At 34.2% G+C, this 14,242-nt stretch overlaps 1 protein-coding gene across 2 annotated transcripts; it reads right to left on the bottom strand.

The window, feature by feature from the left end:
* Positions 1-6,585: 6,585 nt before the first annotated feature.
* Positions 6,586-13,869, bottom strand: LOC149876032 (uncharacterized). Of its 2 annotated transcripts, XM_090075846.1 has the most exons (5): positions 13,797-13,869; positions 7,727-10,546; positions 7,428-7,493; positions 7,112-7,168; positions 6,586-6,953 (listed from the first exon to the last, which is right to left on the bottom strand). In XM_090075846.1, exons 2-5 carry the CDS (start codon positions 10,515-10,517, stop codon positions 6,634-6,636), a joined length of 3,234 nt encoding a protein of 1,077 aa, XP_089931972.1. In that variant the 5' UTR covers positions 10,518-10,546; positions 13,797-13,869; the 3' UTR covers positions 6,586-6,633. The 2 variants fall into 2 exon arrangements, with proteins under 2 accessions (XP_089931972.1, XP_089931973.1); XM_090075847.1 differs by lacking the exon at positions 13,797-13,869 and having other exon boundaries at positions 7,727-11,222.
* Positions 13,870-14,242: the final 373 nt, after the last annotated feature.

Genomic DNA, 14,242 nt, shown 5'->3' with positions numbered 1-14,242 from the left:
AAATGAATTGCAAAACAGAACCACTGAATTGCAAAACATAACAACGGACAGCTTGTAAAATGCATGGTGATGAGCTTCTTCAATCCAATCAAGGAACCAAGCATCACAGTTTCGGCAATGGTGCATGTGCAAATCAGCAAACTGTGATACTTAATCAAACAACTTCACTGTTTTGCTTAGTTATGAACGGATGGCTAAGAACAACCTCGTTAGTGAGTATGAAGTCATCTCTTCATTCCAGGAATTAATAATAAATCAGAGTTTTAGAAGTCTTTACGTGCGATACTACTATCAACGGTACTTAATCAAACAGCCTCTCAGAATGGCCTAGTTTGAGAACGGAAGGCCTAGGAACAACCTTAGTAGTGAGTCATCAGTTCAACTTTTCATTCAAGGAATTAAGCATCTAAAATCTGAAAAATAAAAAGAAGAGCTCTTTGTTAGAAGTTCTTATTTTATTTTTCCTCAACTTCTATTTCTTTTCTTTTTTTACTTTTTTTTTTTTAATGATAGTTTTTCTTTTTTTTTATCTATTTTGTTCGTTTAAATTAATACAACAGGCGTTTTAGGTCGTTTCTGTAACATTATTTAACACTTTAAATTGTAATAAATATTTGAACAGAAGAAAATCCCTTTCGTAACGTTAAAATGTCATAAGAACATTTCATCTTTACCAAATACGCTTGTAAAAATAGTTTCACTTTTAAAGTTTGTTGTATATGTCTTTTAATTTAGTGAATCGCAATTTGGATTTTCTAGGCGCACATCTACTTTAGTTGCTTTTTCTTAAAGAAAGGTCACCAGAGTTTTCTTACACAGCCCTGCAGCATAATCTTTAACAAAATACTCTTTTGAAAAGTTTTACATTGAAATAACAAAAGCATTTGCGTAAGTAGAGATAACTTAGAGAATAAAAAGTGCATAAACGCCTCGCTACTTTGATGAAGATGAAACGGATGACTAAATGCAACTTTTTAATTTCGTGTGCTATCTCTTTCGATTAAGGTACTTTTTGAATATTTTTTCAAAGAAATGTTAGCGTAGTTTTCCTTTTTTAAATTTAAATCATGTTTAAAGGTAGTTTTTGAATGTTTTTTCAAAGAAATGTTAGCGTAGTTTTCATCTATTAAATTTAAATCATGTTTAAAGGTAGTTTTTGAATGTTTTTTCAAAGAAATGTTAGCGTAGTTTTCATCTATTAATCTAAATCATGTTTAAAGGTAGTTTTCGAATATTTTTTCAAAGAATTGTTAGCGTAGTTTTCCTCTTTTAGATCTAGCTTATGTTTAAGGTAGTTTTTGAGTATTTTTTCAAAGAAAAGTTAGCGTAGTTTTCCTCTTTTAGATCTAGCTTATGTTTAAGGTAGTTTTTGAGTATTTTTTCAAAGAAAAGTTAGCGTAGTTTTCCTCTTTTAGATCTAGCTTATGTTTAAGGTAGTTTTAAATATTTTTTTAAGAAAAGTTAGCATAGTTTTCCTCTTTTGGATATAGCTTATGTTTAAGGTAGTTTTTAAATATTTTTTTTAAAGAAAAGTTAGCGTAGTTTTCCTCCTTTAGATCTAGCTTATAATTCAGGTAGTTTTTGAATATTTTTTCAAAATAAAAATTAGCAAAGATATAGTTTATTTAGCATGACATCACAAAATACTAAACTCAAAAAGGCAAGATAAAGTATAAGATAAACGTAAAATAAGATATAGATAGAAACAAATGTTAGGCTGCATAAAATCAAAAACTGCATTGCCTATCATAAACACAAATGTCTAGTGAGAGCTTTTAAAGGTCGTTCTTTTCGTCTTTTAATTTGGTGAATCGCGATTTGAATTTTCTAGGCGCACATGTCTTTCAGTTGCTTTTTTCTTAAGGAAAGGTCGCCAGAGTTTTTTTACGCAGCTCCTGCAGGCATAATCTTTAACAAAATACTCTTTTGTATATCATTACATAGAATAAACAAAAACCATATGCGTAAACAGAGATAAATTAGAACGCAAAAGTGCATAAAAAGCCTCGCTACTTTGCTATAGAAGAAGTGGATGACTAGATACAACTTTGTAAATTCGTGCACTACCTCAATGGATTAAGGTATTTTTCGAAAGTTTTTTAAAAGCATAAATAGCGTAGTCTTCCTCTTTTAAATCTAGCTTATGTCTAAGGCAGTTTTGAATAGATTTCAAAGAAAGGTTAGCGTACTTTTCCACTTTTAAGTTTAGCTTATGTAGCTTGACAAAACAACACACAAAAAAGACAAGATAAAGTATCAGATAAACGTAAAATAAAATATAAATGAAACTAAAGTTAGGCTGCATAAAAAACAAACAACTTAATAATCTACTAGACATGTTTAAGTTGAATTAAGTAAAGTCCTTTGCGCAAATTTGGGTAAATAAGAGAGTAAAAATCCATAAAAAGAAGAAGTGGATGAGTAGATACAATTTTTTAAATTTGTGTGCTATCTCTATTGAATAAGGTAGTTTCGAGAGTTTTTTCAAAGCAAAATTAGCGTAGTGTTCCTCTTTTAAATCTAGATTATCTCAAAAATAGATTTCGAATAGTTTTTCAAAGAAAGGTTAGCGCAGCTTTCCTCTTTTAACATTAGCTTATGTAGCTTGACATCACAGAACACAAAAAGATAAAATAAAATATAAGACAAACGTAAAATGAAAATAGATGTAGCTAAAGTTAGGCAGCATAAAAAACCAACAACATAATAATCTACTAGGCATGTTTAAATTGAATTAAATAAATCCTTTGCCGCAAAAATAGGTATGTTAGAGAGTAAAAGCGCATAGAAAGCCTCGCTACTTTGCTGTGAATGAAGTGGATGACTAGTACAACTTTTTAAAATCTGTGCTATCTCTATCGATTAAGGTAGTTTTCGAAAGATTTTTCAAAGCAAAAATAGCGTAGTCTTTCTCTTTTAAAATCTAGATTATGTCTAAGGTAGTTTTTGAACAGCTTTTCAAAGAAAGGTTAGAGAGATTCCTCTTTTAAGTTTAGCTTATGTAGCTTGACATCACAAAACACAAAATTCAAAAAGACAAAATAAAATATAAGATAAACGTAAAATAAAATATAGATGAAGCTAAAGTTAGACTGCATAAAAAAACAACAACGTAATAACCTACTAGAATCTAATAAAACCCTATGCACAAATGTAGGTATGTTAGAGAGTAAAAGTGCATAAAAAGCCTCGCTACTTTGTTTAAGGTAGTTTTTGAATAGTTTTTCAAAGAAAGCTTAGCGTAGTTTTCCTCTTTAAAGTTTGGCTTATGTAGCTTGACATCACAAAACACAAAACACTAAAAGGAAAGGTAATATAAAAGTAATATAAAAGTTAATCGTAAAATAAAATGTAGGTGAAATAAATGTTAGGCTGCATAAAAGAAAAAAAAAATCGTAACATAATAATCTTCTATATATGTTTGGATTGAATTAAATGAATTCCTTTGCGTAAATATAAGCAAACTAGTGAGAAAAAGTGCATAAAGAGCCTCGCTACTTTGCTGCAGAAGTAGTGGATGACTATATGCAATTTTTTAAAATCGTGTGCTATCTCTATCGATTAAGGTAGTTTTCGAAAGTTTTTTCAAAGTAAAAATAGTGTAGTTTTCCTCTTTTAAATCTAGCTTTTGTCTAGGGTAGTTTATGAATAGATTTTCAAAGAAAGGTTAGCGTAGCATTCCACTTTTAAGTTTAGCTTAAGTTGCTTGGCATCACAAAACTCAAAACTCAAAAAGAAAAGATAAAATATATGATAAACCTAAAACATAATATAGATGAAACTAAAGTTAGGCTGCATAAAAAACCAACAACATAATAATCTACTAGGCATGTTTAAATTGAATTAAATAAAATCCTTTGCGCAAATGTAGGTATGTTAGAGAGTAAAAGTGCATGAAAAGCCTCGCTACTTTGTTAAAGGTAGTTTTTGAATAGTTTTTCAAAGCAAGTTTAGCGTAGTTTTCCTCTTTTATGTTTAGACTATGTAGCTTGACATCACAGAACACAAAGCTCAAAAAGGCAAGATAAAATATAAGTTAATCGTAAAATATAGATGTAACAAAGTTTAGACTGCATAAAAAACCAACAACATAATAATCTACTAGGCATGTTTAAGTTGAATTAAATAATGTCCTTTGCGCAAATATAGGAAAGTTAGAGTAAAAATCCATAAAAAGCCTCGATACTTTGCTGAAGAAGAAGATGACTATATGCAACTTTTTAAAATTGTGAGCTATCTATATCGATTTAGGTCCTTTTTGAGTACTTTTTCAAAGAAAAGTTAGCGCAGTTTTCCCCTTTTAAGATTAGATTATGAAGCTTGACATAACAAAACACAAAACTAACAAAGGCAAGATAAAATATAAGGTAAACGCAATATAATGTATAGATGAAACTAAAGTTAGGCTGCATAAAACAAACGGGTAACAATACTCTTCTATGTATGTTTACATTGAGTTAAATAAAATCCTTTGCGCAAATATAGGTATGTTAGAGAATAAAAGTGCATAAAAAGCCTCAGTACTTTGCTGTAGAAGAAGTGGATGAGTAGATACAATTTTTTAAATTTGTGTGCTATCTCTATCGAATAAGTTAGTTTTCGAGAGTTTTTTCAAAGCAAAATTAGCGTAGTGTTCCTCTTTTAAATCTAGATTATCTCAAAAATAGATTTCGAATAGTTTTTCAAAGAAAGGTTAGCGCAGCTTTCCTCTTTTAACATTAGCTTATGTAGCTTGACATCACAGAACACAAAAAGATAAAATAAAATATAAGACAAACGTAAAATGAAAAATAGATGTAGCTAAAGTTAGGCTGCATAAAAAACCAACAACATAATAATCTACTAGGCATGTTTAAATTGAATTAAATAAAATCCTTTGCGCAAAAATAGGTATGTTAGAGAGTAAAAGCGCATAAAAAGCCTCGCTACTTTGTTAAAGGTAGTTTTTGAATAGTTTTTCAAAGACAGGTTAGCGTAAATTTCCTCTTTAAAGTTTAGCTTATGTAGCTTGACATCACAAAATATAAAACTCAAAAAGACAAGATAAAATATAAGATAAACGCAAAATAAAATATAGATGAAACTAAAGTTAGGCTGCATACAAAACCAACAACATAATATTCTACTAGTTATGTTTAAATTGAATTAAATAAAATCCTTTACGCAAATATAGGTAAGTTAGAGAGTAAAAGTGCATAAAAAGCTTTACTTTGCTGAAGAAGAAGATGAATAGATGCAACTTTTTAAATTCGTGAGCTATCTCTATCGGTGTAAGGTAGTTTTTGAACAATTTTTCAAAGAAAAGTTAGCCTAGTTTTCTTCTTTTAAGTTTAAATTATGTAGCTTGACATCACAAAATACAAAACTCAAAAAGACAAGATAAAATATAAGATAAACGCAAAATAAAATATAGATGAAACTAAAGTTAGGCTGCATACAAAACCAACAACATAATATTCTACTAGAAAAGTTAGCCTAGTTTCCTTCTTTTAAGTTTAGATTATGTAGCTTGACATCACAAAACACAAAAAGGCAAGATAAAATACAAGGTAAACGTAAAATAAAATAGAAGTCAAACAAAAGTTAGGTTGCATAAATACAAAAACTGCATTGCCAAAAATAGAATTTGTTGTCTAGAAAGACCTTTTAAACTTTGTTTCTTTCGTTTTTTGACTTAGTGAATCGCGATCTGGTTTTTCTTAGGCGCGCTTGTTTCTTAGTTGTTTTTTTTGTAAAGAAACTTTATTCAGACGTTTTTTTTTACGCAACTCCTTTAACATTATTTTTAACAAAGTATTCTTTTATACGTGTTTACATTGAAATAAAACCCTTTGCGTAAATAGAGATAAATTAGAGAGCAAAAGTACATAAAAAGCCTCGCTACTTTGCAGAAGAAGAATTGGATGGCAAGATTCGTGTGCTTTCTCTTTCGTTTAAGGTACTTCTTGAATATTTTTTCAAAGAAAAGTTAGCGTAGTTTTCCCCTTTTAAGTTTAGCTTACGCAGCTTGACATCACAAAACGCAAAAACCAATAAGGCATGATAAAATACAAGATAAACGTAAAATAAAATAGAAGTGAAACAAAAGTTAGACTGCATAAAAACAAAAAAAAAAAAAAAAACATAATATACTTCTATGTATGTTTACATTGATCTAAACAAAATCCTTTGTGTAAAGATATGAAAAAATAGAGAGTAAGAGTTCATAAAAAAGCCTCGCTATTTTGCTGAAGAAGAAATGGATGTCTAGATCTTTTAAAATAAGGAACTTTTTGATTTCTTTTTCCGAAAAATGGTTGGAGCAGTTTTCCTTTTTTAAATTTCACTTATGCAGTTTAACATCACAGGAAATATTATTTTGCTTTTTAACAAACTCTTAAAAACATCAGAAGTAATTCTAAATGCAACTCTATTAAAAGTTTTCACAGAATAACAAAACGACTTCTTTTTTTTTTTTTTAAAGATAAAAAAAAGTTTGAACTATCTTTAAATAAGAAATGTGAGAACAGTTTAACAGAACTTCTTGTTTATTATGTCTTTAGCGAAACAGATAAAAATATTTGCAAAAGCATAGATAAAACAAACTACACAAAAGGCCCATCTTTATTGCCAAACTGAACAAACTTATCTAAACTACATAAATGGTTTCACGATATTGCCATATTGAACAAACTTTTCTAAACTACCCTCTTTTTGAATTTTTAGCTTCATGTTTTTAATTTTGTCTTTAATATGGCTTTGGTAGGAGTACTTTTGCAAGACATGAATGAGCTTGTCACTGCTATGATTTGCCAAGATGCCAAGGTAATCTTTGTACGAGCAACTTGAGCTTACATCTGTAAACACGTCTTGCAAGATGTATGCCAACACCAAAGCTGCACATCGTGGAAAACTTCTGGTGTTGAACCATTCGTTGTGGCCAGGGCAAGCATTCAGCTCTTCAACTATTTCATCTAAAATTTTACAAACTCAAGTCATAACACAAAGTGATTAAATCAAATATTCATTTGGTTCTGAAGTAAGACAAGATTTATTCTGTTTTTTTATTTATTTTTTTTTTGTTGACCTTATTGTTTGCACTGATAGCAATAACTGGTTTTTGAAAGATTACCTAAATGGCATTGGCTAACTTCTGCTTTGTTTTCCTTTGTTCTTGGCTGAGTTGATCCTGAAATAAAATAAAACCATGTTCATTTTTCTAATTCATAAAAACCATCAACAGTTTCTAAGTGTTAGAGATGATAACAAGCTGTGCATGATTTCTAACGGTGATGTTTCTAACTTCATCATTAGAAATCGGGTAGACACAACTTTCTAAAAGTGCACTTAGCAATGATGGCTAGTTTTTGTTAACAGTTAACCATCTGAAATTGTGCAAGAAGAGGTTTGTGTTTATATATCTTTGTATAAATTAGGTTTTACATTACCGATGAGTTCTTGAGTGAAAGATGGCATTTCCAACTTGATTTTTTTTCTTCTTGGATCTTTTACTTCTAAAACATAATCAGTTTTAGTATCATTCACTTGTATAAACATTTAAGCAATCACAGAATTAGTCCTGCAACAAATACATACACACTTCTGTGTTGTTTTTTTGTTTTGTTTTGTTTTTTTTACAGCTCTAACAATAACAATAGGGCAAGGAGTTGATTTGGGCATTTTCATTTTTTGAAAGCGTGTTGAGATTTGCATAAAAATCAAAAATCAAAAATCAAAAAGAATTTACCTCTGGATGTAGAGGCAAGACTTTGGCTAAATAGGCTACCAACAGATTGAACAGCATAAGGTGAGAGCTGCTTTGCAAGAACAGTACCAGCCTGTTGGACAGGAACAGCTGAAACTGGATCAGATGAAAGAAACAAACTGGGTTTGGCCAATGTTTGCTGAAAAGCAACAAGGCTAGGAGTCAGAGGAACAGAAAAGACCTCTTTTGAAGGACAGAAAGCGACTTGCTGAGAAGGAGAAGCAGAAACAGGTTTGGCAACCACTTGCTCATTAAAGTAAACTGGAGAAAGTTTTGCATGGTGTTCAATAAAATCCGGTTCATCAGGAAATAATGTTAATGCAAGAGGAGAACAAGCTGTGCCAACAGGAACAGCTAGAGTCTGATCTACATCCATACAAACAGCTTGTTCGTTAGGAACTAGTTGTGCAAGAGCAGGGGATAGTTCAAGAACTGGACCAGCGATTGTTTGTTCAGATGGAACAGACGAAACAGGAGTTGAGGTAGGTTCACACAAGAAATCTACGGCATGGTCGTTGCTATCCTCTAAAGGAACATTGTTTTCTACAGCTGGAGAAAACGGAACCACTGTGGTACAGCTGAAAGTAGCAGCACATTCTTCAGAGTCAGAACCGGAGTCTAAATCTTCCTCAAAGATGTCCTCAACCTCATGAAAACCGTACTCCTCTGCATTAGTTTGGAGCCAGTCCATCACATCCTTCTCCTTCTTTGGTGGTCTCTCAGACTTTTCAACAGTCAAAGACTCTATGACTCCGAAGGACTGTCCGATGCCCAGGGCAAAGCGCAACTCCTCTGCAGCGTTCCACTGGGACACATAAAAGCTATCCATTGTGTTCCTGCTGTGCTTCATGTAGAGTGTAGCAAACCGCTCGCGATCTTCTTTGCTGTTGTTGGCAAAGTAAGTGGCTATCGAACCGCGAATGCAAGTGGGAGTAAGACGCTTCATGGGAATGTTTACTTGGCTTTTTCTGAAGCAGGACGTCAGGCAAGAGGAGATAGCAGAGGAACCCATCTGGTAAACAGGCACTCTAGTTGCACCGAGTGTCACACATTCGTCTTTGTTGGGTCTCATCGATGGAAAAAGGGGCCTGTAGCAGTCGCTCAACTCCAAAACAGTCTTGGTGTCTGCAGCCATGTAGTGAGAGTCGTTGACAAGAAGGTCTCTGTATCTCAGCAAATAAATATCGATCAACACTTTCAAGTCGTTCGGCACTAGAATGTTTTTGGCTCCGTACTTGTATGCTGTTTTGTAGCGCTCTTGCACAATGCAATATCCACACTCACTCTTCTCAGCAGCCATGTAGTCTCTAATGTTTAAAAGAGCAATGTTAGATTTTCTTAAACTGTTAATTACAGTGACAGAGAGCAGAAGATGGTTTCGTAGAGACACAGCATTGTCTCTAGTCGGTGTAAGAGACGGCTTTCTAATCGATTCCACTAACTGTCTTACGTATGCAGACTTGCCATATTCGTTCAGCAAACTGACATTGATGATGTTGATGCATTTTTTGCTTTTCACAAGGCTCCTCCTCAAAGAACGAAAGGGCCTCAGCACTTTTTGTAACTCCTCCACCTTGCAGCGCAAACGTCGGATGGCCTCATGAGAAAGTCCGAAATAGACATTCCTGGCTTCACTGAAACGAAACAGGAGACAAAGGTAGACAAGGCGGTTGTACAACGTGTGACAAGACATGGCTTTTGTTTGGTCAAGTTCACTCAGCTTGGAATTGAGCTGAATGTTTTTAAAGTGCATGGAAAAGTATCTATCCTCCAAAACGTTGGAATTGGTGAGAGCGTTCGGGTGCAGCGTCAGCGTGCTGTCACAACATGTCAATATTTCAACAACTGCATTTTTGTAGATCTTTGCTTGTGACAAAGTGTTGTTGTTGGCTACCACAAGCCACTTTTCAAAATCTCTGAAGAGCTCATCTGCTGACTGGTAATAAAAGTGAAAAGCATCTTTGTCCAGCTGAAACAAGAGTCTCTTATCTTCTGTCAAGACGGAGGAGTTGGAAACCAAGTGCTTTAAGGAATTAAAATCAGAGTCTAGGACGGATTCGGTGTTCAGCTCTTTGTTTTCTACAGAGGTGCAGTGGTTTGCAGAAGGAGCCTCGGACGAACCAGCAACTGATGAGGGCAAGCTTAAAAGAGGATCAGAGGAAAGAACCGGAGAAGAAAAAGAGGAGGAAGGCCCAGGAGCAGAGGATGCAGAGCCTGATGCAGACGCTTGTTCAGCTACTGGCTTAATACCAAAGAAGGCAGGTCGAATAAATTGAGGGACATAGAGCTTGTCGTTGTCGTATCGCTTTGCCTCTGCAATCTTTTGTTTGATCGTCTTGGAATCGTAGAAATGAGTCTCTTTCAAGTGTATGTCCAGTCGGTCGTAATACTTCCAACATTGCAAACAGGGGTAAGGTTTTGGACAGCCGGACTTGCGTTCGAGACGAGCATGCTGAAACTTCCTGACCATTGCAGAGTAAAAGATGGAAGCTTCATCCAAAGTCCAAGAATGATCTTTTTTAGTCAAGTGTCTTTTAATGCTTGTGGAGGAATGTTTGCACAAAGGCATCGGACAGCTAACAGCGTACCTCTTCTTGGTACCATAGAAAGGTACAACCCTGTTTACGGAGCCACACGCTGCAACTAATGCGGCCCTGACTTTGTTTTTGAGCTTTAAGTCTCTCTGTTCTTGTGACTGCCTTCTTTTCTTTTTTTTCGCTTTAGAGTTCGGAGAAGGGGCAACAACAGTGTTGTTTTCTTGTGAAGAAGACATGTTCAGGTGTTTGTTTGCAACGGTTTATGCTAAAAAAAAGAAGACAGTTAGTGAGAGTGTTTTTCTTCTGCCTGCATCCTGGAATCCTGGAATGTTTACAACTGCAGGGAAGAGCTGTGTTTTTTCGAATCCTCTGCAAAAGAGAAAAAAGAAAGAAAAGAGAGCAACAAGAAGAAACAAAGTTTCCACTAGCAAATGAAAAAGAATGAGAGCAACTAGCATTACATGCATGGTGGCAGCAGTGATTGCTATTATGAGAAGGAGAATGAGAAAAAAAAAAAAAAAAAAGAAACAAATAAATAAAGAGATGGAGTTTGAGAGGATCTCGCAACCATATGACTCAAAGAAAGAAACTGTGTTGAAAAAAGGCAAGAGAGGGCAAATAGAACTTGCTAACAAGGACAAATGACAGACATAACTACAACAGTAACAACTCTCATTGCAAGCATAATAACAACAGCATCAGCATCACTGACTCAGAGAGTGTTGACATAACAAAAAAGAAAACAAAAGTACAAGCCAAGTGGGGGAACATTAACAAACACTCATTGCAACTATAACAACAACAACAACAACAGCAACAGCATCACTGACTCAGAGGGTATTGATAAAAAAAAACAAGCAAAACAAAAACAAACAAAAAAACAAATAAAAAAACAAAACAAGCAAATTGGGTGAACAGTAACAACTCTCATTGCAAGCATAATAACAACAACAGCATCAGCATCAGCTCACTGACTCAGAGAGTGTTGACAAAATAAAATAGACAATAAGCAAGCAAAGTGGGTGAACAGTAACAACTCTCACTGCAAGCATAATAACAACAACAGCATCAGCATCAGCATCACTGACTCAGAGAGTGTTGATAAAATAAAACAGATTATAAACAAACAAAGTGGGTGAACAGTAACAGCTCTCATTGAAAGCATAATAACAACAACAGCATCACTAACTCAGAGGATATATAAAAAAACAAACAAACAAACAAACAAAACAAAAACAAAAAAAAAACAAGCAAAGTGGCTGAACAGTAACAGCTATCATTGCAAGTAAAATAACAACAACAGCATCAGCAACATCATCACTGACTCAGAGAGTGGTGATAAAATAAAACAGATTAAAAAACAAGCAAAGTGGCTAAACAGTAACAACTATAAATACAAGTAAAATGACAAAAGCAGCAACAGCATCACTAACTCGCAGGGTGTTGATAAAAAAAAAAGCAACAAACAAATAAAGCAAGCAAAGTGGGTGAACATTAACACTCATTGCAACTATAATAACACCAACAGCAACAGCATCAGTGACTCAAAGGGTGTTGATAAACAAAAACAAAGGCACAAACAAAACAAGCAGAGTGGGTGAACATTAACAACACTTATTGCAAGCATAATAACAACAACAGCATCAGCATCACTGACTCAGAGAGTGTTGATAAAATAAAATAGATTATAAACATGCCAAGTTTGTGAACATTAACAAACACTCATTGCAACTATAACAACGACTACAGCAACAGCATCACTTACTCAGAGAGTGTTGAGAAAAAAAACAACAAAAAAAACAAAAACAAAACAAAACAGAAAACAGAAGTACAAGCCAAGGGGGGGAACATTAACAAACACTCATTGCAACTATAACAACAACAACAGCAACAGCATCACTTACTCAGAGGATATTGATAAAAAAAACAAACAAACAAACAAACAAAACAAGCAAAGTGGCTGAACAGTAACAGCTATCATTGCAAGTAAAATAACAACAACAGCATCAGCAACATCATCACTGACTCAGAGAGTGGTGATAAAATAAAACAGATTAAAAAACAAGCAAAGTGGCTGAACAGTAACAACTATAAATACAAGTAAAATGACAAAAGCAGCAACAGCATCACTAACTCGCAGGGTGTTGATAAAAAAAAAAAGCAACAAACAAACAAAGCAAGCAAAGTGGGTGAACATTAACACTCATTGCAACTATAATAACACCAACAGCAACAGCATCAGTGACTCAAAGGGTGTTGATAAACAAAAACAAAAGCACAAACAAAACAAGCAAAGTGGGTGAACATTAGCAACACTTATTGCAAGCACAATAACAACAACAGCATCAGCATCACTGACTCAGAGAGTGTTGATAAAACAAAATAGATTATAAACAAGCCAAGTTGGTGAACATTAACAAACACTCATTGCAACTGTAATAAGAACAACAGCAACAGCATCACTGACACAAAGGGTGTTGATAAACAAAAACAAAAACACAAGCAAAGTGGGTGAACATTAACAACACTCATTGCAACTATAACAACAACAACAGCAACAGCATCACTGGCTCAAAGGGTGTTGATAAAATAAAGAAATAAAAACAAAACAAGCAAAGTGGGTGAACAGTAACAACTCCCATTGCAAGCATAATAACGACAACAGCAACAGCAACACCATCACTGACTCAGAGAGTGTTGATAAAATAAAATAGATTATAAACAAGCCAAGTTGGTGAACATTAACAAACACTCATTGCAACTATAACAACGACTACAGCAACAGCATCACTTACTCAGAGAGTGTTGAGAAAAAAAAAACAAAAACAAAAAAAAAACAAAACAAAACAGAAAACAAAAGTACAAGCCAAGTGGGGGAACATTAACAAACACTCATTGCAACTGTAACAACAACAACAGCAACAGCATCACTTACTCAGAGAGTGTTTATAAATAAAACAAAAAACAAAAACAAGAAACAAAAATACAAGCCAAGTGGGTGATTACTAACAGCGCTAACAGCAGCAACAACAGTGTCTTTAGAAACAACAAACAAGTACAACAGCAACAACTGCTTTTACAGAGTATAACAATAACAACAACATGGCACTAACAACAACAAAAGGGTTGGAATAAAAACCTGTAGGCAAAAGGAGAGCTGCATTCAGACAAGATCGATTACAAAGAGGCTCTTCTTTAGGACAGAGGAGAAACTGCTTTTGAGGGACAGAGGGACTTTTGTTGTTGTGGTTGTTGTTGTTGTTGTGCAGAAACCAACAAACTTTTATTGAACCGAATATAACCGAATATAACCGAAAGTCTTGTTTGCTTCTGTTTTGTGCCATCAAGAAGGGAAAACAAAACATCACAAAACAAACGAAGCAAACGAAACAAACAAACAAACAAACGAACGAAACAAACAAACAAAAAAAAAAAATTAAAAAAATTAACAAACAAACAAACAAACAAACAAGCAAACAAACAAAAACAAATAAGAAAAACAGAAAACGCAGTACCGAAACCTCGCCATTTTTTATCCTTCCTCAAGCTTTCTCTGGGCGCCAAAGACCGAGAAAGTTGAGCAAACGTGACGTTGAGGGGGGGGAGGGGGGTACTTAAGGACAGCAGACCGACCAATGGCACGCTTAGGAGAGACCCACGTGAATGCTACATTTTCTTTCTATGTACGCTGAATCCGCTCAAAGTCTGGAATTTCCAGCATTCACGTGTCATCACTCCAGCCACCAGATTGGCCCACACTTTGCACACTTTCAAGACTAGAAACTCACTTGTGCTCAATTTGAGCAAAAAAAAAAAAAAACTAAGTCTCGCATGGCGACAACTTTTCCAAAAGCAAACAAAGGCAAACGAAGGCAAACGAAGAAAAAACAAAAACAAATAAACAAAAACAAAACCGAATAGGGAGAGAGAGAGTGAGTCGACTCATTTCTTTCGACTGCCT

The sequence above is a fragment of the Hydra viridissima genome, unplaced genomic scaffold (assembly GCF_058129835.1).
Source record: "Hydra viridissima isolate aposymbiotic clone 2 unplaced genomic scaffold, HvirCarnegie_v1 scaffold_53, whole genome shotgun sequence".
NCBI classification, from domain to species: Eukaryota; Metazoa; Cnidaria; class Hydrozoa; order Anthoathecata; family Hydridae; genus Hydra; species Hydra viridissima.
This window is presented reverse-complemented; position numbering and strand designations above follow the sequence as displayed.

What these genes read in the sequence shown, in the direction of transcription:
- LOC149876032 (XM_090075846.1), bottom strand. Translation starts at nt 10,517, where the DNA reads ATGTCTTCTTCACAAGAAAACAACACTGTTGTTGCCCCTTCTCCGAAC. An exon ending in TCTTGCCTCTACATCCAGAG is followed by an intron (nt 7,494 to 7,726) that starts GTAAATTCTTTT and finishes ATTATGTTTTAG; the next exon opens with AAGTAAAAGATCCAAGAAGA. An exon ending in AGTTAGCCAATGCCATTTAG is followed by an intron (nt 6,954 to 7,111) that starts GTAATCTTTCAA and finishes GTAAAATTTTAG; the next exon opens with ATGAAATAGTTGAAGAGCTG.